The 25158-nt window shown below is 40.2% G+C and overlaps 1 protein-coding gene across 1 annotated transcript in view; it reads right to left on the reverse strand.

The window, feature by feature from the left end:
* PDK3 (pyruvate dehydrogenase kinase 3) overlaps positions 1-25158 on the reverse strand; it is a 114064-nt gene that overhangs the window by 14235 nt on the left and 74671 nt on the right. Inside the window, exons 6-8 of the mRNA XM_089673896.1 lie at positions 19538-19615; positions 12909-12985; positions 333-434 (exon numbers count right to left, since the gene is read on the reverse strand). Coding sequence (XP_089530022.1) covers positions 333-434; positions 12909-12985; positions 19538-19615 — 257 coding nt within the window. The remainder of the gene's footprint in view (positions 1-332; positions 435-12908; positions 12986-19537; positions 19616-25158) is intronic.

Here is a 25158-nt window from a genome sequence, read left to right on the forward strand (position 1 = left end):
CAGTGGAACAAGTATAGAGGGGAAATCTTCCAGTGGGGACATTACTTCTGGTTACCCTGGTGACAAACAGGGATTCCCTCGCCTTGGAGTGGGATTTTCCTCTCATTTCTTGTTTTAGATATGGAAGAGGAAATTCAGGAAAATTTTCCCAATAGAACACACATGGAAAAAAACCCCCCAAAAAACTGACAGGAATTGTAACCCTCCTTTACACTATCCAAAATGCAAAAAAAAGGATTTGTAAAGTTTTGCTTTTAGTTCTACTTTAATCTATAATGCATAAAATTGTATTAGAAGCTGTTAAAAATATTGCAGTCTCTATAGACATTCACCTTTATTGAAAGATCTTCCATTCCAAGTGTGACCAGGGTCTTTATAGGTGGCAGGATATCTGTCTTGCCTTCATGCTGCTCCACTGTTGCTCTCATTGAATTCTACAGGAATCAGATGTAAAATATTAAATACTATTTATACAAACTCATATAATTGGGTCATACAATGGTGATAGCAGAGAAAGTTATACACATATACAGTAAGTGCAATCGACACAAAAAACACAATCAAACCCAGAGCTCAGAGCTCTTCCACAGTTGGATAAGAATATGAAACAATATGAAGCAACAAATCCATGAGTGCCCGAAACGCTCGGCTGATGCAGCCCTCCTCATATAGGAAAATCCCATGTACACCTACAAGGAGAACAGACAGGGGGTGCAAGCACCTAGTGCATTGCCAACGGTTTTATTTAAAATGTAGAAAGTAACAAATAGGTACTCAGAAAGGTACAAATGGTAAGAACGTTAAAAACCAGAAGATGCTGTACAGTGCAGGATACATGTGCCTCAACAAGCTGACATGTTTCAGGGGTCTACCCCCTTCTTCAGGATGTACCCCCTTCTAACTTAGCTGTAACAACCAGGAAATGACAGCTCTGAGACAAAATCATTGTTGCTTCCAGGTTCATTTATCACAGAGGAGATCAGGGAACAGATGTCCCTCCATCTCCTCTGCAGGAAGCCCTCCCAGAATGGGACAGCCTGCAAACAACCACGGCAGCAGAGAGAGGAGGCGGCCGTCTTGGCGCTGTAAAAGTGATCAGGCAGCTTTACAGCTGTAAAATCGCCCAGACCGCTTTTACAAGACAGCCAATCGGTGGCTGAAAAAAATGGTACAAGGATCAAGGTTGAAGCTGGATTCATGGTTCTGGTATAACCACTTACTAACAGGACTCTTTTTTATATGTATGGTCATCCCAAGCAGAAGAGAAGAAATGTAATGCACAGAAAAGTAGTGTGTATGTGCCTTCAGGCACAAAGCTTTAATTTATAGAAAGACCTCTTCTGCTGACCACAGTGTTTTGCATGCATTGTACATAAAATATCCTATATCTGCGTATAAGTATTTAGATTCCTCTATATCGAATTTTTAGATGTACAAATGTACGTATTAACTTGGTTAAGCATGTCACAGTTGCTGGTATAAGCCATCAGAAAGTCATACTCTAGTGACTTCTACTTCGCTAAAACTGCAATCTCTGTCTATGCATTATTCTGAAGGAAACACATTATGAATGTGTTTCCTGCACAGCTGCCCCAAATAATTTTGGTAACCCGTCTAATTTGTTTGTTACCTCTGATCGTTTGTTTCATCTAGTGGCCATAATGTAGTATTTTCCCAAATTAGGGATATTAGGAAAATACCCCATTATGGCTACCATTTAGATTTGACAACCACAGGAAATAAACATACTTGCAACAGCTGTGCAAATGCTGTGACATTTGTACAGCAAATAATTAATAAATAGACCCCATAGTTTAACATAGCCATTCTACATAAAAAAAGTGTGCTGACCCTTTAAATGTCTATAGATCAATATGCATAATCAAATAAACCTTAACCTAATACACATAATTAACACATGATACGTAAAACATGATTATATACCTGTATAAATCAATATTTAAAAAGTGCAATTAATAAAATAAATTAAATTCAACAGTTCATTCACACACACACATATATATATATATATATATATTAAAGTCCTTAATAAAGTTGTGCCATCAAAGTGATCCATGCTCACAGGATTACATAAAGGTGCTCCTGTACATAAAGTGCTTCTCAAACAAAAGGGCCTCTTACCAGAGACAATCTCAATTTATAAAGATCACATATGCTTTAACTCTCCACAGTTGGCCGATGCTCTCACCATCAATCCTCAGGGTAGCTCCATGACCCAGTCAGCAAGATGCAGCAGTGTTGTCCCCACAACAGGAGTACACACTTTAGCCCTCCCTTAGGCAGTAATTATATATATATTAGGTAAGAAGGAGAAGCTTCATAGTGTAGTAGGATAAGAACTTCTTTAATAAAAAGTGATATTGTACTTACATTTTAAGTCATAGTTAGTATTATACAAGACCAAATGCATGGCCGCGGGACCAAACAACACGCTCGTATGCGATGATGTCACAACTGATGCGTTTCTTCATAATAAACGTCTTCTGGGATTGGAGCTTTTTACTTTTTAAATGTAAGTGCAATATCACTTTTTATTAAAGATTATTATTATTATGTGTATTGATTTATGGTTTATTTGATTATGCATACTGATTTATAGACATTATTTAAAGGAACAGCGCACTTTTTTTAAAATTTAGAATTACTTGGGGTCCAGTATTCATGATTTATAAGTTGCAGCAGTTTTCTAGTTACCATTTAACAAGCGCAGGGTTTTATTTTATATAAGCAGCCTTTATTTTTTTGAACACAGCCATTACTGTATATTATATTTAACTTCCCTAGCGGCCTGATTATGTCTATATTTCTGTGCTCAAAGCAGTACATTTTTTTGCATGGAAATATGTAGTTGAAAACACAAAATCATAAATTATAATTTAATAAATAATCATAAAAAATAATAATATAATAATACATTTAATTCAATAATGTAATCAAACTAAAAACACTGAAATCTGAAATAGAGTCCCAAGTTCGCACATCACTGAACAAAGTCGCAAAATTGTTTTCAGTGTCTGATGACGAATTTCCCCACGAATCATTATCACTCAATTCTGCAAGTGGTTCTAATTTACTATCGCTGTTCTCTAGCTGGTCTAAAACTGATTTTGACCTAAAGGGACGCTCTTTGGACACCATGGACATTTCTCAGTTTCTAAAAGAGCAGGCAGGGCACAGGACAAAGCACTAGGGACAAAATGTATGTGAAATGGTTTGATACAGTAATGTTTTACTATGTGATTTTAGTGAAATTAGTGAATGTCACTTTTTGTCATTTTCAAATTTCCCGCTGTTCCGTCCCCATACGTCCTGACGTCGCAGGGGACGGAACCCAGAAGACAGATGCCGGCATCCGCCGGAGGACATTGCCGGGGACGCTGCAGGAGGGACATCGCAGGAGCGCAGGACAAGGTAAGAGAAGAACAGATCCCAGAGCAGCGCCGCATGTTAAGCCCGATTGTAGCTCGGGGTTACCGCTTGTGGTGCTGAAACTTTACCCCGAGCTACACTAGGGAATACCTCCAGGGAGACTACAGTGGTTGAAGGTTTTTTACTTTCATGCATTCTATGCATGAAGGTATAAAAACCTTTTCTGTGCAGCATCCACCCCAGCCCCCCTAATACTCACCTAAGCCCCCTCTCAATCCAGTGATGTGCACTGGAGTCTCAGCTATCCCGGGACTCCCTGCTGCTGTCAATCACAGCCAGTGAGCCAAAGAGAAGAGAGAAGGGGCGGGGCCGAGCCTCAGCTCCGTGTGTGAATGGAATGGACACACGGAGCAGCCGCTGCGGAGTGCGCATGCTCGATTGCCCCCATAGCAAGCTGTTTGTTAAGGGGGCACCTGACAGGAGGGAGGAGTCAGGAGCACTCATGGGGGATTCGAGAAGAGGAGGACCTGGGCTGCTGTGTGCAAAACCACTGCACACAGCAGGTAAGTATAGACATGTTTATTATTTTTGTAAAAAAAAAAATTAAATCTTTAGAATCACTTCAATATAACCTTCTGTGTTAAAATGAGCCTTTGGTAATACCAAACATGAAAAATATATCTGATATTTGGTCCATTTAAAAGCCCTCTCCAGAACTTCCACCCAAAAGGGGAAGTTCTGCTTTAAAGATTGGTCCCCTGCTCCCTGTTAAGGATTGGCACCTTTGGGGATCGGGTACCTGAAATTGACAGGTACCCACTCCCACTGCGATCGCCTGGGTGATCGGAAGCGGAAGTTGTCCTCCTACCCTCCCTCCCCGTAGTCTTGTGGGACATGTGACAAGTCCCAGAACACGACGGGGCCATTCAGGAAGTGAAGCACTACTTGCGCATGCGCAGTGGGCACCCGGCTCTGAAGCCGCAACCTATCACAGCCGAGTGCCCACACTGAAGATGCCGACGCCTGGAATACAGAAAGTCCGATGAAACAGGCTGCGGAGGGGGGGCACCGCGGGATCGTGGGACAGGTGAATGGTTGTTTTTTAAAAGTCAGCAGCTACAGTTTTTGTAGCTGCTTTTATTTTTTTACAGAGTGAGTGGAACTCTGCTTTGTGATCCCTCAATTGAAGCATCTCCAACCCTTTTATTTTGGATGTTTATATGTACCTTTTTATCAGGTATTTTTGGTCTGGTCCTGTTACGTCACGTGCTTTCATGCTGTTGAGGTGAAAGCAGAGTGGTCCAACACCATACTGCTCTGCATTCAAGAAAGAGGGCGGGCCCTTGACACCCTGGGCTCACAGGAAGTGGGTTGAACAACCCAGAACAACAACCCAGAGTGTCACTAGATCTCTAAGTCTGCGGGGCACAACACCAGAGAGGAGGTGAGTACTGCAGACTGATTTTTTATTTTTAAGATCTGCTAGTGACTGCAAGCTTGAATTGGTCTATAGTGATTTGAATCCATATTTCCTGTCTAGGAGGTGTGCAGAAACATTTATTTTCATATCAGATAGTTTGGATGGGGCACACTGATCACTGTATAGGTATCAGCAGTCTGAGATATTTGCTGTTTTTGGCCAGTCGGGGGAATACTTTTGCTGTGTGCTTTTTTTGGCACCAGAATAATTAAAGCACCACGCACCAAGAAGACTTAAGACGACATTGAATCATAATTACTACTTTCTATGCCTGTGAATACTAATTATAAAAGTAAAATAATAAGGTAATAAGCTTAACATTAGAATAAAGTAGCTATTTAAATGCCCAATTATTAATAAAATGGTTGCTCAAGGACTGCATATAAGACGGCACCACAATATATCATTGTGGAAAGTGCCAATCTTTTCTTATGAAATGAACTGCTTGCTGCTTCATGCCACCCAAGTAGCGTTATCCCTTATTATAGCAGTAAATTGCTCTGTAACCAGGTTGAACTGTAGCCAAGATCACGATAGTGATACCGCTAATTCTGAACAATTATGGCAAGGCATTATATCCTTAACTGGATTCCAATACACACTGTTATTAATTTGATTCAGAGTGGAAAATGTCACGGCTCCAAAGTAACTCGTTTTGCTGGACCACAATGCTTCGCGGCTCCCTCTAACAGATGTGCCATTTATAGTATTACATTTAGATTTTCTGGGCATAATAAAAGAAGTATTTCCCCCTGCAATATTTTCCCAGGAGTCGAGGCTTAACTTTTTATTACCTTCTGTCCATGTCTGGGAAGTGACCTCAGCCAGGAGGAATTAAATGCCACAAATACAGAAATTTGCTAGTGTAGGGTTTACTGTAAAATCAGAGGCGTCCTTGGTTAGGTAAGCTGTTCTGTGTGCTAGAATTACAACAGAAACTAAATGGGACGGTGATTTACATTCTCCCTTGTCTATTATATTACTAACTAAACTATATCTGATACTGAACAGACATGGACAGAGGAAACGCTACATTCACTTTTGAGTGTCTGGAGCCTAGGTGGCCTTTAAAGTGTTTCTCTAAGCAAAAAAAAAACTTTTTTTTAATTTTACATTTGTATAAAGTAAAGAATTGTAGAAGCCTCTATCAGGTTTACTATGACATTTCCCTCACTTTCTGTCTTTTATTTATTTATTTCAGGTACTTATACAGCACCGTCAATTTATGCAGCAGTTTACATATATATTGTACATTCACATCAGTCCCTAACCCTCAAGGGGTGCACAATCTAAGGTCCCTAACTTACATTCATACATACACATACTAGGGACAATTTAGACAGGATCCAATGAACCTACCAGCATGTCTTTGGAGTGTGGGAGGAAACCAGAGTACCTGGAGGAAACCCATGCAGGCACAGGGAGAACATGCAAACTCCAGGCAGGTGGAGCCATGGCTGGGATTTGAACCAACGACCCTAGTACTGCCAGGCGGAAGTGCTAACCATTTAGCCACTGTGCCGCCCAAGTCTTAGAGACATACTGCGTAAGGGGTTCTTCACAGTTAGGGGCTCATGTACACTGTAGCTGGTAAACTCACGTTTAGGAGCTGTTCAGTGTTTTTTTCAGCAGCCTCTGAACTCACCCTAATGTTTTCCTATGTGTCCATGTACACATCTTCATTTACAGTTGTTTACAGGCATTTGAGTTTACAGTCGTTTTTTTGAACGCAGAAAAATTGCGTTCAGCAGTTGATTTTATCAGAGTTTCAAACGCAAAACGCATGTAAATGCGGCTAAACATGGCGTTTATAAGCGTTTGCGTCTGAAATTTTTTTTAACTCTTCCAGTTCCCGATGCTGTCCATAGCCTTTTTTTATTATGAAAAATGCATGCAAAGCGTTTTCAAGGTACTCAGATGGACAAAACACTGAACACAGGATGTTCCTGCCAAGCTTGTCACACATTGTAATGGCCAATTCATACCTCAGACCTTTCCCACCCTTGGAAACAAAAGATATGTTAATGACCATTCACACCTCAAATTCCCCATGAAGACCCCCTGCCAGATGGCCTTAATGACTCACTCCACCAGTGTTTCCCACCCTTGGAAACAAAAGAAATGTTAATGAGCAACTCACACCTAAGCTAATCTCAACACATACTGCTGTCTCTGCTTCTACTCTCTGTATTTCTCTGAAATAGTTAATAATTTACCACTTTTCAGTGCATTCTGGGCATTTGGGAGGTTCTCCTGTGCTTATCTTTAAAAAATGCTTCTAAACGCAAACGCACATTAAATGCGTTATGCAAACGTGACTAAACAGACATTTTTTAACCTATGTTTTCCATCCAGCAATCAGTTTCCATCATTCAGAAGTGCCCTGTGTACATGGGGCCTTAGAGAAATAAGGATATGGAACCCCCTTCCACAGTTGATGGTATGTGTGGATAAATTATAAAAAAAAAACATTTAGATGTGTTTCTTGGCCATGGGATTCTTAGCAATGTACAGGGATATGGAAAATGGTAGTCACCTAAATACACACACGAAACAGACACTCGGGTTGAACTGGATGTACCTAGAGCCTGTGCAAGAATATAATCTACACAGTTAAAGGTGCATATTGCTGACACTGACGCAAATTAAACCTTGATCTGCCAATTTTTTTCCTTTATTTTTTAATTTTGGGTGTTTATATTTTTCTCCCCTGGTAAGGAGAGAAAGATACAATGTATCCTACAAAAAGCACACAGCTCTGTGTGTCTATTGAGAAGGAAATTTCTCACATCCTGCCAAATTCTCTTTCCTGGATATGACCCGAAGACTGCCCTAAGTTGACTGTCCTTCCAGTCTGACTTCCACCACTATTTAAAGCCTAAGATACTTTGATACGTGTTTCTAGATTGTCTACATATGTCAAACACCTAACACCCATTATTGGAAAGCCTGCGTTCTCAACAGGCACACAGAATCTCATCTGTTTTTATATGGGATATCCATATACCCTCACCCGTTTGCTTGGCTTTAGAGGCCAGACGTCTCAAACCCCTAATCACAGTACCGTCTTCTGTCACTGAGGGTGGACTCTGGCTAAAATATATTCAAGCATGCAAATGTTGCACCTCCTTCAGCCGACTGGGGTCCCTGTCAATACCTTTAACACTTTTTGAACAGTCATGTCACTGCTCACCTGGCACGACAGTTTATTTTTATACTTTATGGACTGCTGCTTGTGGAATCTTATCCCACAAGGCCATAGTATATTGCGGACTGGGAGAGGCACCTCAACTGAACTCTCTCTGATTTGGATCTGCTCACGTTTTCTATGCTCACTCATAACATTACAGTAGCCTTCTTGGCTTAGGAGAGGAGCTTTAAGCCTCTAACTGGATGGTATCGTTCACCATATATGTTGCATAGAGTGCTACCTTCCATTCCTGATTCTTGTTGGAGATGCGGGGGAGACAAGTAGCACATATTTGGTGGGATTGTCCCAGTATCTGATCCTTTTGGATCGTAGTCCTCACTATATTTAGCCATGTCTCCTCATGTGATACCATGCAACCCTCAGACTGCGCTTCTATCAGTTCTTCCTGGGTCTGTCACTTGTATTAAGAATGGACTTTGCTACTTCCTATTGACAGCTTGGGCAGTTATACCGTGCCATTGGAAATTTGTGGTTATTCCCACAATCGTAGAGTGGGCCAAAGAACTTTATCATCTTATGTATATACAAGAAATGACTGCACACCTAAATCAGATTATTGAAGCTCATATTGACCCAGGGGGTTTTATTTACTACAACTGGAGACCGCAAAATCTGGTGCAGTTCTTCATAGAAACCAATGAGCTTCCAGGCTTTATTGCCGAAGTTTAATTGAATAAGCTGAAGTTAGAAGCTAAATGGCTGCCCTGCACAGCTGCACTAGATTCTGAGTGCAAATCGTTTAGTAAATCTACCCCATAGTGTCCCTAGCTTCTTTATATGTATTCGGATGATTTCAAATCATACCTATAGTTTGGTTTTGATTGTATCAGGATTTTTCAAGAGCCAGCCACAGCCTTGATTGGCTGGCTGCGTGTCTGTGGCCCAGTATTTTTGAACGGGGAATATCACCCCCCTTTTTCCTTTGTGTTTCTCTTTTTTTTTTCTTCTATCCGCTCTTTCTTCTTATTTCCTTCTCTCCTTTTGAGAGGAAACTGTGCATGAGCCAAGTGAAGGATTTGTACAGAGACATGTGTATGCCAGAAATTTTCATTTTGTTTCGTATGCATTTGTTCACTGAAAAATTTCATTTCGTCATATTCATTACGTTGAACTGATTTGCTTTTGGGATCCCTTTGGATATTCGTCAGTCCGGGTGGATCTGAAAAATTGTGCAGTTTTTCAGGCAGATATATTCGCTAGTCCAACCCACCAAGAGAAATGGCATGCGCTGATTGGACAATATTGACTGGTGTCATATGCATCCAAATTAAGAAATAGAATGAAATACGGATCCATTTCTTACTTGAATCCAAATTATCGAGGGAATTGGAAAATTTAATAATTTCCCCATGGGTCCGAACTACTATCACATGACGTCATCCGAATGAAACAAATGCATTTGTTAAATTTGTATAATGTTTTTTTTTCAGATTCGTTGACATTCACCTGAAAAACAAATCACAATGAAATGGAACGCACATGTCCATTGGTAGACCACATTTTTGTATGCTCTTCTTCATGAGAGCAGATAAAACAAAAGGTTCAAGCCAAACAGGAAGTGATAGGAAATCCTTGCAAATGAAGGGAATTCCTTGGGGACTCCAAGGTCACCAGAACTAGTGTCCCGATTAGAAGATTTCCCCGCTATTACTTTTCTAGAGACAACCCAAAGTTTGGGATTTTCTTTTACTTTCACTTTCAATTATAATGGTAAACAGGACACATAAAGAGGGTGAATCTCTGACAGGCATTCTAATCCCTCTCCAATCTATCCAAAACAAACCAAAAAAAGTTATGCCTTTAGTTATACTTTAACCAGTTTCTGCCCAATAGAAAAATGATGGCCGAGTGGGACTTTCATTGAATTGGTTTGGCATCATATGAGCCGATGACCGATCTGTGCTCCGTTGCTGGTACCATGCAACTGCTGTGACCAATCACGGCAGGTCACATGACAATTGTAAACAATGGATGGCTTCCTTTCATGCCATCCGTTGTATACAATTGTGTTGTTAGCTGTGAATGGTCACAGTGATCACATGGAACAGACTGGGCCAATCACAGCCCATCTGTGTCATGTGATTAGCTGTAGCCAATCACAGCTGATCACAACAAAAAACACTGAATGAATCGATCTGATTCAGTTAAATGCTTGCCTATAGCAGTGAAATTCACTGCTATAGGAAATCATAATGTGTAAAAAAAAAAATACTGATAACTTCCCCAGAGTAGTACAATGTTACTATGGTCACAGTATTTTATAAAAAAAAATCGTAAACAAAGACAAAAAATGTAATAATAAAAAAAATGTGAAAAAAAATGTTTTTGTTTCCCATACTATTACCAGTCTCCCTGATCACCTCCACACCAGTTATATGATGACGCTGTACTGCACTGCAGACAGTGTGTCAAAAAACCCCCAAAATGGTGAAAATTTCTTTATTTACCAAAAAATTACAAACTTCAAAAACTCGCCAGGCCTCTTACTTAATACCGGAGACTGTCTACTTTTCAAAAAGGGATCATTTGGGGGATATCTATACTGTCCTGACATTTTTGGGCCTCAGGATTGATTGATTTGCAGATATATACCATAGTTTGTGGACTCTATAACTTTCCTACAGACTAAATAATATACACTAATTTGGTCTATTTTCACCAAAGAAATGTAGCAGTATACATTTTGGCCTACATTTATGAAGAACAATTATTTATTTGCAAAATTTCATAGCAGAAACGAAGAAAAACTTATAAAAATTATAAAAATTTAGTTTGGGTACAGTGTTTCATGATCACGCAGTTGTCATTCAAACTGTGAGAGCGCTAAAAGCTGAAAATTGGCCTGGGCAGGACGGGGGTAAAACTGCCCGGTATTGAAGTGGTTAATAGAGTCTTAGTCTTGCATTTAATAGGACCTTAAAAAGAAGTCAGCAACAGTAGTTTGGGAATTTATATTCCCATTGGCCCACTTATATGTGGATACTTGTTTTGTATATGTTTGCAATATGACTAATAATAAAATATGAAGTAAATGTACGTATACTATATTCAGATGAAAAAATAAAAATGCGTGGATAAAAGAATTATGTGCAGTATGTTTTTTTTATCACATGCAGCCTGAAACATGAATAAGTATGAAAATGTGTAAATCCAATGCTGGAAGGCATGTGCAGAATTATTAATACGGCAGATAATTTGTGCGCATACTGCAATATGCTCAGTTCTTGCTTTGTTGCCATCTGCTGGTATTCAAGAAGCATTTATTTACCAATTCCCAATCCTTGAACCTCCACTGATGCCCTGTACCTCTTTAAAAGATACTTGTAGAAGTATGTATATAATGCCACCAAACTGGAGCAGATTATTAAGCCCTCTATTCACTTTAACCAGGTATGCGCACAAGCAGTTGCATATCTTGCCCACAGTACCAGGTTTCATGTGCAGATGGTGCTGCAGGCATAGGATTATACTGCAGTTCTCAATCGTAGCCTGTATGTCAGTGTGCTGCATAGGAAATTCACCCTGCAGATTTACTTTATTTATAGTGTGAATCTTTAGTGAGTGCTGATTCATGGAAATGGGAATTTTAAAGCTTTGTGGGACACTGAATGTGCAGTCAAGGCACAGAGGGTACAGCCTGCCCTCTAGAGAAATGCAATGTCACTGATAAAAAAGAATGCCCATCCCTAATCATCAAAAGTCCAAAACAAATTTGGGGACAGCAGCTTTAAAGTGGCTCTAAAGGATAATTTTTTTTTCTCCTAAAATGAAGAACATGTTATACTTACCTGCTCTGTGCAATAGCATTGCACAGAGCAGCCCATTGCCATTTCTTCATAGGTCTCCTGCTGGCGCTGTCTGCTCCTCCCCTTCTCTTCTCATCAAGCTGTGTGCTGAGAGAGCACTCCTGTGGGCTCATTCTCAAGCTGGGCTGTGTGCATCCATAGAGACACACATTGAGGCTCGACCCCTCCCCTCAATCCATTCTCACAGGATTTGACTGACATGAGCAGGAGCCAATGGCTTCCACTGCTCCCTGTGTCCTGTCAGGAGAGAAACAGAGAGCAGCAGCACTGCAACCACAGACAGGCACGGCACTGGATCGAGACAGGACTCAGGTAAGTATTGGGGGGCAACCACTGGAACATTTTTTCTACTTTAATGCAGGGAATGCATTAAGATAAAGAATGTTTTGACTCTAGAAGCACTTTAACATTCTATTTCCAAGTGAGTTTACCATTTGAGAATTGTTAATCCACAAGTATGGTAAATGGGATTCAATCCTAAAAAGGTGTGCCTTATAACTATGGCAATAGACCCGATGAGCATTTGATGGGCAAGCTGATCATTGGCCAACTTATAATCACATTCCTGTGATGGTATTGACTTTCCAAATGCTCTTTGTCTGCAGTGCAGTCTGTTCATTACACTTGTATCACATCATATTATATAAAAAGCTTTTTTTCAGTTACTGACCCAATTGTTTTCAGAAAGCACGCAAAGCTAGAAGAGGCTTTAAAACTTTAAACACTTTTTAATCTTAAACCCATCTGGACGGTAGACCACTCTGCTGCTGCTACAGTCAAACGTCTTCTCTGGTTTTATGTAACAAAACTGTATGTAATGTAACTATGTAATGGGAATACAACACAGTACAATAAAGCAAGATCATAAATGACAGATTCACTGAAATATGTAAATTACTATTTATAACTATTAAAAAAATAAATGCAAAACATAATTTGAACTATCCTGTAAAAAATAAAAATTCTGGATTTACCAAAGAAAACCTAGAATAGTTGAAAATATGCATTGCTGTGTACCTACCTTAAATAATTCAAATAGCATGTGGAATAGGTGAGAGGGCACATAGACCACCTGCAGAGGTCTGCCCGGGGCCTTAGCTGTAAAACAAGAACATTTATGTGAAGTTTACTCCAAAGACATGCTGGTAGGTGAATTGGTTCCTGTCCAAATTGGCCCTAGTATGTGAATGTAAGTTAGGGACCTTAGATTATACACCCCTTGAGGGTTAGGGACTGATGTAAATGTACAATATATATGTAAAGCGCTGCATAAATTGATGGCACTATATAAGTACCTGAAATAAATAAATAAAAATGAGCATTCTGATGTTACAAAGGAAAAAACAATGTGTACAGGAATGGTCAATCTGTATATCATTTGGTTTTCTGATCTTCTATATAAACGCACATAGTGTGTGTATATATATATATATATATATATATATATATATATATAAAATACATTTGATTAACTTTGCACAACATCTGTAAACTCAGCTTTGCACTATGAAGATTTAAAATACTTGCATTTTTAAATATATACTGTAGAAGCCATTTAACAGTTTAATCCATATATTTATACATTAAAACTATTTATACAAATGTCTATATTTAGATTTAAAAAAAATATATGTACTATTTATAAAAATATTTATACAAACATTTATACATTTAATCCAGATATTTTTACATTACAAATGTATATAAGACTAACTTTGGTACCTAAATTTGTTTTGATATTAGCCTCCTGTAATCCTTTTGCACAGCAGCACACAGACTGGGAGAGGGAGGCTCAATACTGAGCTAAGAAAGCTCTACTGCACAGTGCTGCCAGGGAACATGCCTACAGGAGAGCAGCGCAAAAGGGTGACTTTCTCAGTGTTATATGTCCATGGGCACTTGTGGGTCCTGGACCAGGCTGCAGTTTAGACTCCAGGAAGGTTCAGGACAAAGTACAAGCAAGCAGTAAGATTAATATCACATCAATGATGGTTATGAAAAGCCAAAAGACTTCAAAGCATGAGTTTTTTTCAGTTAAACACTAATTATTTTAGTAGATTTGTCATGCTGTGTTTTTTTACAATTACTGTAATTGTTTCCTCCACTAAAATGAACTGCAGCAGCCCAAATCCTCTTAAAGCTGAAGTCCAGTAAAAAAAATATTTTAAAATATTTGCTTTGTAAAAATAAATCAACCCTTATGACAGGTGTCACACATGTGGGGGATGCTGCTGTGCTATGTATAACTCTTAATTTAACTCATCGTATCACTGGTGAAAGCACCAAATTTCCAGTGCATACAAGTGAAGGATAAGGCTACATTCATATCAGCGATTAAGGCCGGAGCAAATGGTAATGGCAGGAATCTTCTGATTCCTGCTGCGGCAACGAGCGGCTAGGTGCGGTGGCAGCTATTAGCAGTAGTCCGCACAGCCTGCGATTATCTGTAGTGATTGCTGCTGGCCACGCACAAAGTGCGTTAAGCAGCAATCACGGCAGGTAATCGCTGGCTGTGCAGCAAGCTGCGAATTGCTGCCACCATGGGCAACCTGTCATTATAGAGAATGGGGCCAGTGGCTACACTTAGCCACTCAGAGCCGCAGCAAGAATCAGAAGATTTCTGCTGCTACAATTTTCACCGGCTTCAATCACTCATGTAGCCTTACAGTGCAAACACTGAAGGCCAGTAAGTCTTTCCAAAGGACAATATTTTCTGAGATTGGACAACAGAAGACTGTGAAGCTCATATGCCCATCCCCTTCCTTTGTCCAGTCACAGAACACTTTGTATTTTGTGTAAAGAATACGAAATGTTTTGTGAATGGTTGAGGAGGAGTGCAAGCAACCCCCTATCATCACTGTATAAGAGCCAGAATCAGGGGCGGATTGACCATTTTGAAACTCGGGGCACTGCCCGAGGGCCCGGGGTCAGTAGGGGCTCCATTAGATGCCCCTGGTACCTTTTTTATAGGCTTTTTTGAGTTTGGGCAAGGACACAGGGGCCCCATGATCCCCTATTGCCCGGGGGACCCATGAGTTGTCAGTCCGCCCCTGGCCAGAACTGTACGTTTGAGCATTGCATGTAGAAATACAAATCTACATTTTTGGAACGCATTTACAAATATATATGTTAAAATGACTTTTTTATATGTTAAAAAAAACCTGAAGAATATATGTAAAAAATATATATTTTTTAAATATATTCTTCAGATTTTTTTTAACATATAAAAAAGTCATTTTAACGTATATTTTTACATATACTTCTAAATGCATTAAAAAAATGTAGATTTGCATTTTTAAAGACATGCAGTATATTTAACATGTATTTTTAAAAATATTTTTCATATATTTTGTAATAAAAATGCATTTCAACATGCAGTGTGTGTATATGTATATGTGTGTGTATATATATATATATATATATATATATATGTGTGTATATATATATATATATATATATATATATATATATATATATATTGAAATATATTGAATATGGCCAAAATTGTAGTATTTCAAATATATGGCAATATATTTGGGAGGAATATTTTAAAAATATATTTCAAATAAATTTTTCTTCCATATGGGAAGGTTGGCATTTGCACTAGTGACAGGATGAATGTGGGTGTTTATGCAAGTACTGTTGTATACCTGCGTACTGCCATTTGCGGTTATTTACTAAAACAGCAAAATCTGGTACAATTCAATACATAGAAACCAATCAGTTTCCAGGTTTTATTGCCAAAGCCTGACCCCCGGTTCAGATCTATACGGGTGGTGCCGCTGCAGATCCGCACGAAAATCCATGCAGCCGCACCACCCGCACAGAGAATTGCAGACCCGTGGGCGGGTGCCATTAGTTCTAATGGCACGCCGCCCGCACTGGGAAACACAACTGTACTGGGAACCGAGGTTCCCGTGCGGGCTGCGTTTTCCAAAGTAGTGCAGGGACTTCTTTCCCTGCGTGTCACGGGCACGGGAGTCCATTCAAATGAATGGGCTTTCGTGCCCATGCAAAACGCAGCCTGCACAGCCACATAGGTGTGAACCAGGGGTAAATGAACAAGCTGAAGTGAGAAGCTAATTGGTTTCTACATCTCCCCCGTTGATTTCTATACACACACCTGTAGTTCCCGGGTAGGGAAACAAGCCCTGAATATACATTATACAGCCCCGGGAGTCCACATGCATGGTCAGGGGCAGGTTGCATTCTGTCGCAGTGCTAACTTAGAGTAGCTGAGACAAAAATGTATGAATCAAGTTGCAATATTAAAATAATCTGGTTCATAATTTGTGTCAATTCTTCTTTAGAACTGCCTTGTTCTGTGACAGCATGAAGAAAGGCCAGCTCTCCATATAAAATAGAGCGTTTTTCTACAACAGCAGCTACCATGATTCAAACACATATACAATAAGGAGCTGCATGCCCTCTAAATGTGTGTTAGTAACTGTTGTTTTTGCAGTAACAGAGCTATATTTTACATGGAATGCTGACCTTTCTTCTTGCTGAATACTTAGCGCTGCCATCCTGACTGTGCACCCCAGATACCATAAGGCCAGAGGTTTGTGTGTGGGAAGGACACATCATTTGTTTATACTTGATACCATGTTCCCAAATGTCATAATTCTGGGAAATGTATTACATGAGCAACCAGCAGAAAGTGAATATGCCTTCCACTGTATTTTAACAGCAAAATATATTCTTTGCTGAGCCAGTAAACCATTCACGTAAACTCTTATATTAAAGAAACCGCAATCAAAACTATTTAACTTATATATTATACATTTTTACATTTATTGAGTTAAATATGGCGTGGAAATGACATATCACTCTTGTGTCCTACTGCCTTGGTCTGTCTCTTGAAAGATCATATACCAGCCTTCGTGATCTGGCCACTCTGTGTATACAGCAGTAATCTAGGGCAGTGGTGTCCAAACTGAGGCCTGCGGGCCAGATGCAGCCCTTTGCTTGCATATATCCAGCCCTTGGGGCATTATTACTTCCACTGATACCAATGATGAGGCACCCATCCTTCCACTGACACCAACCATGGGGCATAATTCCTTCCACTTGTTCAGGACCTGGATCACTTGCTGGTGGCACTGTGATTCCCTGGGCGAAAGGTTGTAGTTCCAGTGTCCTCCAGCAGATGTCTCCCAGCAGCAAGCATATTCCAGTAATCAGCCTCCACCTGATGCTGGCTGCTGGGAGGGTGTTTAGTTCCTTTTCTACTAATGCCCCTAGCTTCAGTGTTTTGCCTACTTCTGCTCTGTACTTGTATCTAGTGCTGCCTGCCAGCCAGATTCATGCTTGCACCTGTGGGGCAAAAAAGTATTTAGTCAGCCACCAATTGCGCAAGTTCTCCCACTTAAAAAGATGAGAGAGGCCTGTAATTGACATCATAGGTAGACCTAAACTATGAGAGACAAAATGAGAAAAAAAATCCAGACAATCGCATTGGCTGATTTGGAAAGAATTTATTTGCAAATTATGGTGGAAAATAAGTATTTGGTCACCTACATACAAGCAAGATTTCTGGCTCTCACAGACCTGTACCTTCTTCTTTAAGAGGCTCCTCTGTCCTGCACTCATTACCTGTATCAATGGCACCTGTTTGAACTTGTTATCAGTATAAAAGACACCTGTCCACAACCTCAAACAGTCACACTCCAAACTCCACTATGGTGAAGACCAAAGAGCTGTCGAAGGACAGCAGAAACAAAATTGTAAAGCTGCACCAGGCTGGGAAGACTGAATCTATCTGGGGCTCCACGCAAGATCTCACCCCGTGGGGTCAAAATGATCACAAGAACGGTGAGCAGAAATCCCAGGACCACACGGGGGGACCTAGTGAATGACCTGCAGAGAGCTGGGACCAATGTAACAAAGGCTACCATCATTAACACACTACGCCGCCAGGGACTCAGATCCCGCAGTGCCAGATGTGTCCCCCTGCTTAAGCCAATACATGTCCGGGCCCATCTGAAGTTTGCTAGAGAGCATTTGGATGATCCAGAAGAGGATTGGGAGAATGTCATATGGTCAGATGAAACCAAAATAGAACTGTTTGGTAGAAACACAACTCGTCGTGTTTGGAGGAAAGAATGCTGAGTTGCATCCAAAGAACACCATATCTACTGTGAAGCATTGGGGTGGCAACATCATGCTTTGGGGCTGTATCTCCGAATTATTGGGGCCATGTATCGTGAGATTTTGAGTGCAAACCTCCTTCCATCAGCAAGAGCATTGAAGATGAAACGTGGCTGGGTCTTCCAACATGACAATGATCCCAAACATACCGCCCGGGCAACGAAGGAGTGGCTTCGTAAGAAGCATTTCAAGGTCCTGGAGTGGCCTAGCCAGTCTCCAGATCTCAACCCCATAGAAAACCTTTGGAGGGAGTTGAAAGTCCGTGTTGCCCAGCGACAGCCCCAAAACATCACTGCTCTAGAGGAGATTTGCATGGAGGAATGGGCCAACATACCAGCAACAGTGTGTGCCAACCTTGTGAAGACTTACAGGAAACGTTTGACCTCTGTCATTGCCAACAAAGGATATATAACAAAGTATTGAGATGAACTTTTGATATTGACCAAATACTTATTTTCCACCATAATTTGCAAATTAATTCTTTCCAAATCAGCCAATGTGATTGTCTGGATTTTTCTTCTCATTTTGTCTCTCATAGTTGAGGTCTACCTATGATGCCAATTACAGGCCTCTCTTGCTCCCCTTGTTCCTGATTCCAGTTTTGGTTACCCCCTTCCTTGCATCTCTGGTATTGCCTGTTATCTGTGTTCCACATTTTGTATATATTGTATTATAAATGGGATGTAAGGTATTTCATCACTTGGTTTATTGTTCACTTGTATCTTCATGTTTGCTGTGCATCACATTTGCTGGTGTTTGGATGGATTTTGGTTTCACTGTACATAAATTTACTTTACTATACATAGTTTGGTCTCAGTTTCCTAGTGTAGCTAAGCAGATCTGACCATCCCTACTGCTGATTCCTAACACACTGATATAAAAAATGGAACACTATTAGCCCCACTGATGGCAATAATGGGGCACTATGCCTTCCACTGACACCAACAATGGGGCATTATTCCTCTCATTGATACCAATGACGGGGTGCTATCCCTTACATTGACACCAATGAAGGGGCACTATTCCTCTCACTAACACCAATGACGAGGCACTATTTCTCCCATTGACATCAATGATCCCTTCCACTGATAGCAATGATGGGTCTCTATTCCTCCTTCTGGCACCAGTAATGGGGCACTATTCCTACTTCTGCTAACCAATTATTTTACACCCACTGACTACAAAGCCTGAGCCACTGTTTACTCCTACTGGCACTGGGGCATTTTCTACTCCCCACTGGCTACAGTCAGACCGCCTAGATTCTTACAGTAAACTAGCCATGTGTTTAGAAATTTTGGGGACCCCCTGGTCAAGGTTATTTACTAGCAGAGTCACTAAGATATCTCCCTGACAACCACTAAAATTGGGCAAAGCAAGGAGACCTCATGAAAGACTTGGTGAACTTGAACATATAATACTATTTTAATAAGAGTCTGATATTGCCGTTGCTATTTACACCTATTGTTTGGATCTTAGAACACAGAAAAAAAAGCAATTTACCATTGAATTCTTCAATTTTCAGCTCAGGTGCAGACAAGTAGTATTGCTCACACAGCATCTTTGCTGTTTCATAGGCATCTGTTGAAAGAAAAATTTGCATATATTACGATAGCAAAAGTGCAGCATAACAAAGTAAAGCTTCAATGGACAGCATAATGGCTAGATGGTTACCACACTTACATCTAACTAAAACTGAAAGAAACATTTTTGGTTGACTGCTTGTTTATTACCAAAAAGGGACAAGGTCAAATAATGCAGAATGTCACCCTCTAAGTCTGCCAGAAAATTATTTTACTGAAGTCATATGGATCAAGATCACCTAGAAAATAATAATGATCAGACTGAACATATTGTGAAATTTAATGGGCATTTTTAGAAAAAAAATACTTTTTTTTGGGGGGGGGGGGGGGGGGGACAGAAATCTGCTACTTAACCACTTGAAGTTCAGGCATTTTTTTTTTTTAAATGTCATATACATGTTAACATCTGCTTTTTTGCTAGAAAATTACTCAAAACCACCAAGCAATTGATTTTTTTCTGAAAGCAGAGACTCTGTAGAATAAAGGTGGCAGTTGAAATTTTTGCGCAGCAGTTTGTCAAAATAAATTTTAGTGCATACAAAAACAATATAATACCCAATTTTTGGTAAAAAAAATAAAAGATGGGGTTATGTTGAGTAAATAGATTTCAAACATGTCAAGTTTTAAAATTGCATGCACTTGTGAACTGGTGAAAACATAATGTACCCAAAATTATCCATAGGCAAAGCTTTAAAGGGTAACTCAACTTTTGTGGGGAAAAATAGCAAATAAAAAAAATAAAATAATATAGCGTATACAAGTCATATTGTAATTGAATGTTATTAAAAATTACCTTTCCTTTTCAATGAGCAGTGTTGTGATTTTCTGTAAAATGCAATGCAATTTGGCTACCTGGAGGCAATCAGTACACAGATGTACAGAATGCCCCCAAGAAATGTCATTTCCTGCTTGTGTGATTGGCTTACTGACTTTCCCAGAAATATGAACTAAGATACAGGTCAGATTTTGGGCATCCCCTGCAAGAAAAAAATGCCATTTTTGGTGAGACACTCCCAAAGAGAAATCATGTCTAAAGGGATGCAAACCCTGCAATTTTCCTCATTAGAGCCCTGCAGATGCAGCAGCCTGATTGATAATTATAAAACCACTCCCATTCACTTTGCACATCGACAGAGACAAACAGCTATTTCTTCATAATAATAGAATCTGCAACGTTTGTTAAAATCCCTGCAATGTACATAGGTCACCCGGAAGGGAATGTTCTATTCTCAACAAAAGTGGAGTTACACTTTAAAAGCCTTTATGGGTCATCATTTTAGAGTTAACAGTGAATGATGGATCAATTGCCCCATGTTTGGGTCAATTGCCCCACTCATGCATGTATTTGCGTACACAGTGCAATGAGGTTGCTTTTTATTATTTTTATTTTATTATAATTAAATTTTTTAATGCTTTTTTTTCATTTAACATAATTTTTTTCACAAAGTGGCTAAAAAACTCCTTACAGCAAGTGGTAGCTGCTCTTTATTGAGACATTGGGGGTCTATTAAACCCCTGATGTCTCCCATGCCCTTCACTGCAGCTAATCAAGCGGAGCAGAAGGAGGGGTATGTACCGTGAAAATGATCAGGTATCTCTACAGCCATCTGGATCACTTTCAAGCCTGTCACTAGCTGAAAAAAACGGCACCAAGCTGCCAAGCCTTGAGCTTGTTTTAACCACCTGAAGTCCAAGCTGTTTATATACAACCTATGGAAGTCAAGTGGTTCAATTTGCTACTAAGAAGATAACTAAACCCAATAACAAAAATTGTAATATTACTAGTCCTTAGATGTGGTGGCTGAAAAAGTTAAATTTTTCCGGCTAAGAACATTTTCAACATTTTCATGCAAAGAATATACCTGTGGATCTTACCAGATTTGCCACTTCCTGTGAGCTGGACTAAAAACAAAATAATCTTATCTTTGTTCTGTAAACTGCTAATCCTCCTGCTTCTCGTGTAATATAAGATGAACAAAGCCAGACATTTTTAAAGTTAAGCCAGGAGGGCAACCATTAGTCCTTCAATATATACACTGGAGGAGTGAGCAGTAAATGTGGTGTTTGCAAGATCACCAGGTGAAAATAAAGAGAAAATGCCCCCCCCCCCCCCAAAAAAAAAGAAATGAATGCAACCACTACATCTAAGGACTGGTAAATTGCAATATTCACTGCTCAAAAAAATTAAAGGAACACTATGAAAACACATCAGATTTCAATGCAGAAAAATATCATGCTGGATATCTATACTGATATGGACTGGGTAGTGTGTTAGGAACGTAAGGATGCCCCATCATTTGATGGAAATTAAAATTATCAACCTACAGAGGACTGAATTCAAAGACACCCCGAAACTCAAAGTGAAAAAATTATGCAGCAGGCTAGTCCATTTTGCTGAAATTTCATTGCAGCAACTCAAAATGGTACTGAGTAGTTTGTATGGCCCCCACGTGCTTGTATGTATGCCTGACAACATCAGGGCATGCTCCTAATGAGACGACGGATGGTGTCCTGGGGTATTTCCTCTCAGATCGGGACCAGGGCATCACTGAACTCCTGGACAGAAGTACAACCTGGTGACGTCAGATGGACTGAAACATGATATTCCACCGGTGTTCCATTGGATTTAGGTCAGATGAGCGTGGGGGCCATTCAATGGTACCAATTCCTTTTTCCTCCAGGAACTGCTTGTATACTCTCACCACATGAGGCTCGGCATTGTCATGCACCAGGAGGAACCCAAGACCCACTGCACCAGCGTAGGGTCTGACAATGGGTCCAAGGATTTCATCACGATACCTAATGGCAGTCAGGGTGTCCTTGTCTAGCCTGTAGAGGTCTATGTGTCCCTCTATGGATATGCCTCCCCAGACTATCACTGACCCACCACCAAAACGGTGATGCTGAATGATGTTACAGGCAGCACAATGTTCTCCACAGCTTCTCCAGACCCTTTCACGTCTGTCACATGTGCTGTGGGTGAACCTGCTCTCATCTATAAAAAGCACAGGGCGCTAGTGGTGGACCTGCCAATTCTGGTGTTCAATGGCAAATGACAATCGAGCTCTATGGTGCCGGGCAGTGCGCACAGGGCACGCTAGAGGACGTCGGACCCTCAGGCCACCCCCATGAAGTCTGTTTCTGATTGTTTGGTCAGAGACATTTACACCAGTGGCCTGCTGGAGGTAATTTTGTAGGGCTCTGGCAGTGCTCATCCTGTTCCTCCTTGTACAAAGGAGCAGATTCCAGTCCTGCTGATGGGTTAAGAAACTTCTACAGCCCTGTTCAGCTCTCCTAGAGTAACTGCCTGTCTCCTGGAATCTCCTCCATGCTCTTTAGACTGTGCTGGGAGACACAGTAAACCTTCTGGCAATGGCACGTATTGATGTGCCATCCTGGAGGAGTTGGACTGCCTGTGCAACCTCTGTAAGGTCCAGGTATCGCCTCATGCTACCAGTAGTGACACTGGCCCTAGCCAAATGCAAAACTAGTGAAAAACAGTCAGAAAAGCTGAGTAGGGAAAAAAATGTCAGTGACCTTCAACTGCAAAACCATTTCTGTTTTGGGAGTCATCTCATTGTTGACCATCTAGTGCACCTGTTGTTAATTTAACACCAAAGCAGCTGAAACTGATTAACAACCCCCTCTGCTACTTAACTGACCAGATCAATATCCCAGGAATTTAATTGACTTGATACTATACTCTGATTAAAATGTGTTCCTTTCATTTTTTTGAGCAGTGTATTACATTTTTGTTTTTGGTATTATATACTCTTGTAATAATTCCATTTTACTGCACCTGTCCTGGACTAAAATGAGTGACCTTGTGGTGCATCAAGTACTTGCAGCAAGTGGTAGAGGCTCTGGCATATGAGAGCTGAATAAAGGGTGATGCTTAGCTCTGGGACAACACAAGGCTTAATCTCAACTTGAGCAAATGTTAATGCCCCATATAGAATACACCCATGACATAGATTCCAATGACTCCACATAAACACAGGGATCTAATGGAACAATAACACATTTACTTTCAGGTACCATAAGGTACCTGCAATTTACTGTGCAGTGCTGTTTTAAGCCAGATGGGTCACCAGTGTAGGAGGTTTTCACATTCTCCACATTATCCCATAGCAAATTTCCATTTCTTCTACCATCTGTCCACAACAAATGAAAGGTAATGATCCAGCCAATTCAGTGGTCAGACATGACAATGATCATAGGACCAAAGGATGGGCTTGTGCATGGCTGGAAAAAATTGAAAGGAAAAAGAAATTGAAAGGAAATCTTTGATGGAAATAATTACACGGGATACCACTGCTCACATGTTGCTAAAAATGTTTATCATCTGAGCCAGGTCCAGCAAAGCAGAAGAGGCACAAGGCTGCTCATTTTATTTCAGTCTGTGACTCAGTAGCTAAACACAGAGAACTATTATTTTCATAAGAAGCTCATCGGAGGCAGTGTTCATAAGTCAGCAAAAGTTTCCTTTAATATATCATGATATGCCAACCACAAATAACTAAGGGAGCAGTCTTATTTGTCTTACTCTGTTACAGACAGAACAATTCTCAGTTGATCCAACAAAGATCATCTTTTGCCCTCTTTTCTCCTGAGATTGTGCGCAATCCTCTTCTCTAATCATGATAGTCTATCTGGCATAAAAATCACGAAGTCACTCCTCTCTATTTTACCCTTTCCTGACAGAGTATTTCAGGATTGGTCCTCCCAACAGCTTTCTACAGTGCAAACCCTTATGAACTCCTCCACTCACAAATCACATTTGTAGCAGTGACAAGGGTTTACTATTTCTACAGCCCAAACCTTTCTTTTCCCTACAAAGTATGTATGTGTCTCTTTAATCAACTGCTGGGGAAAACCTAACCCTCTCAAACATGCCATTTGCTTTAGATCAAATATTGACTATGCTCAATGGGTCTTTTGGAATGGACTAAACATTTCCCAACAATATTTACTACTAACTACCTCAATTCCTTTAATAGAGCTTGGAACAAGATCTCCGCCCCTACTTACAGAGAAATGATGCTTTGAATTTATCATGGTGCCTATATCCATCCAACCAGACCTTATGGGTTTTAGCCAATCTATATAACACATTCTGGTTTTGCCCTAGCAAGTGAACTATCTTCCCCTCACCCCACTGTGGGTGTTATTTTGCATTGAAAGAGAAAGGGAAAGAGAAATCTCAAAGGGAGTCAGACAACACAATAAAAACTGACAGATGTTCTAAACCTCTCTTTTCAAACTCAACACAAAACAAAGCTTCAGTTAGACATACACTTTAAACCCCAACACCTACTGTCAACTGTAGTGTGGCCAGTGCAGACTGCTCACCCCACTATCACATACATGTGGAGAAAGTGTTTAAGTGTTTAAGTGGAGCTACTACTCATGCACATACTGGACTGTGTTTTTGTATATTAGATATTATTCCGTCACAAGATATCCTATCACCATAACCCTTAACCATTGATGTCCATTTTTTAAAGAACATGTCGCAATCACTAGCCTCTGACAAAATAT

The sequence above is a fragment of the Staurois parvus genome, unplaced genomic scaffold (genome assembly GCF_062004578.1).
Source record: "Staurois parvus isolate SC_StPar_1 unplaced genomic scaffold, SC_StPar_1.0 ptg000145l, whole genome shotgun sequence".
Taxonomy (NCBI): domain Eukaryota; kingdom Metazoa; phylum Chordata; class Amphibia; order Anura; family Ranidae; genus Staurois; species Staurois parvus.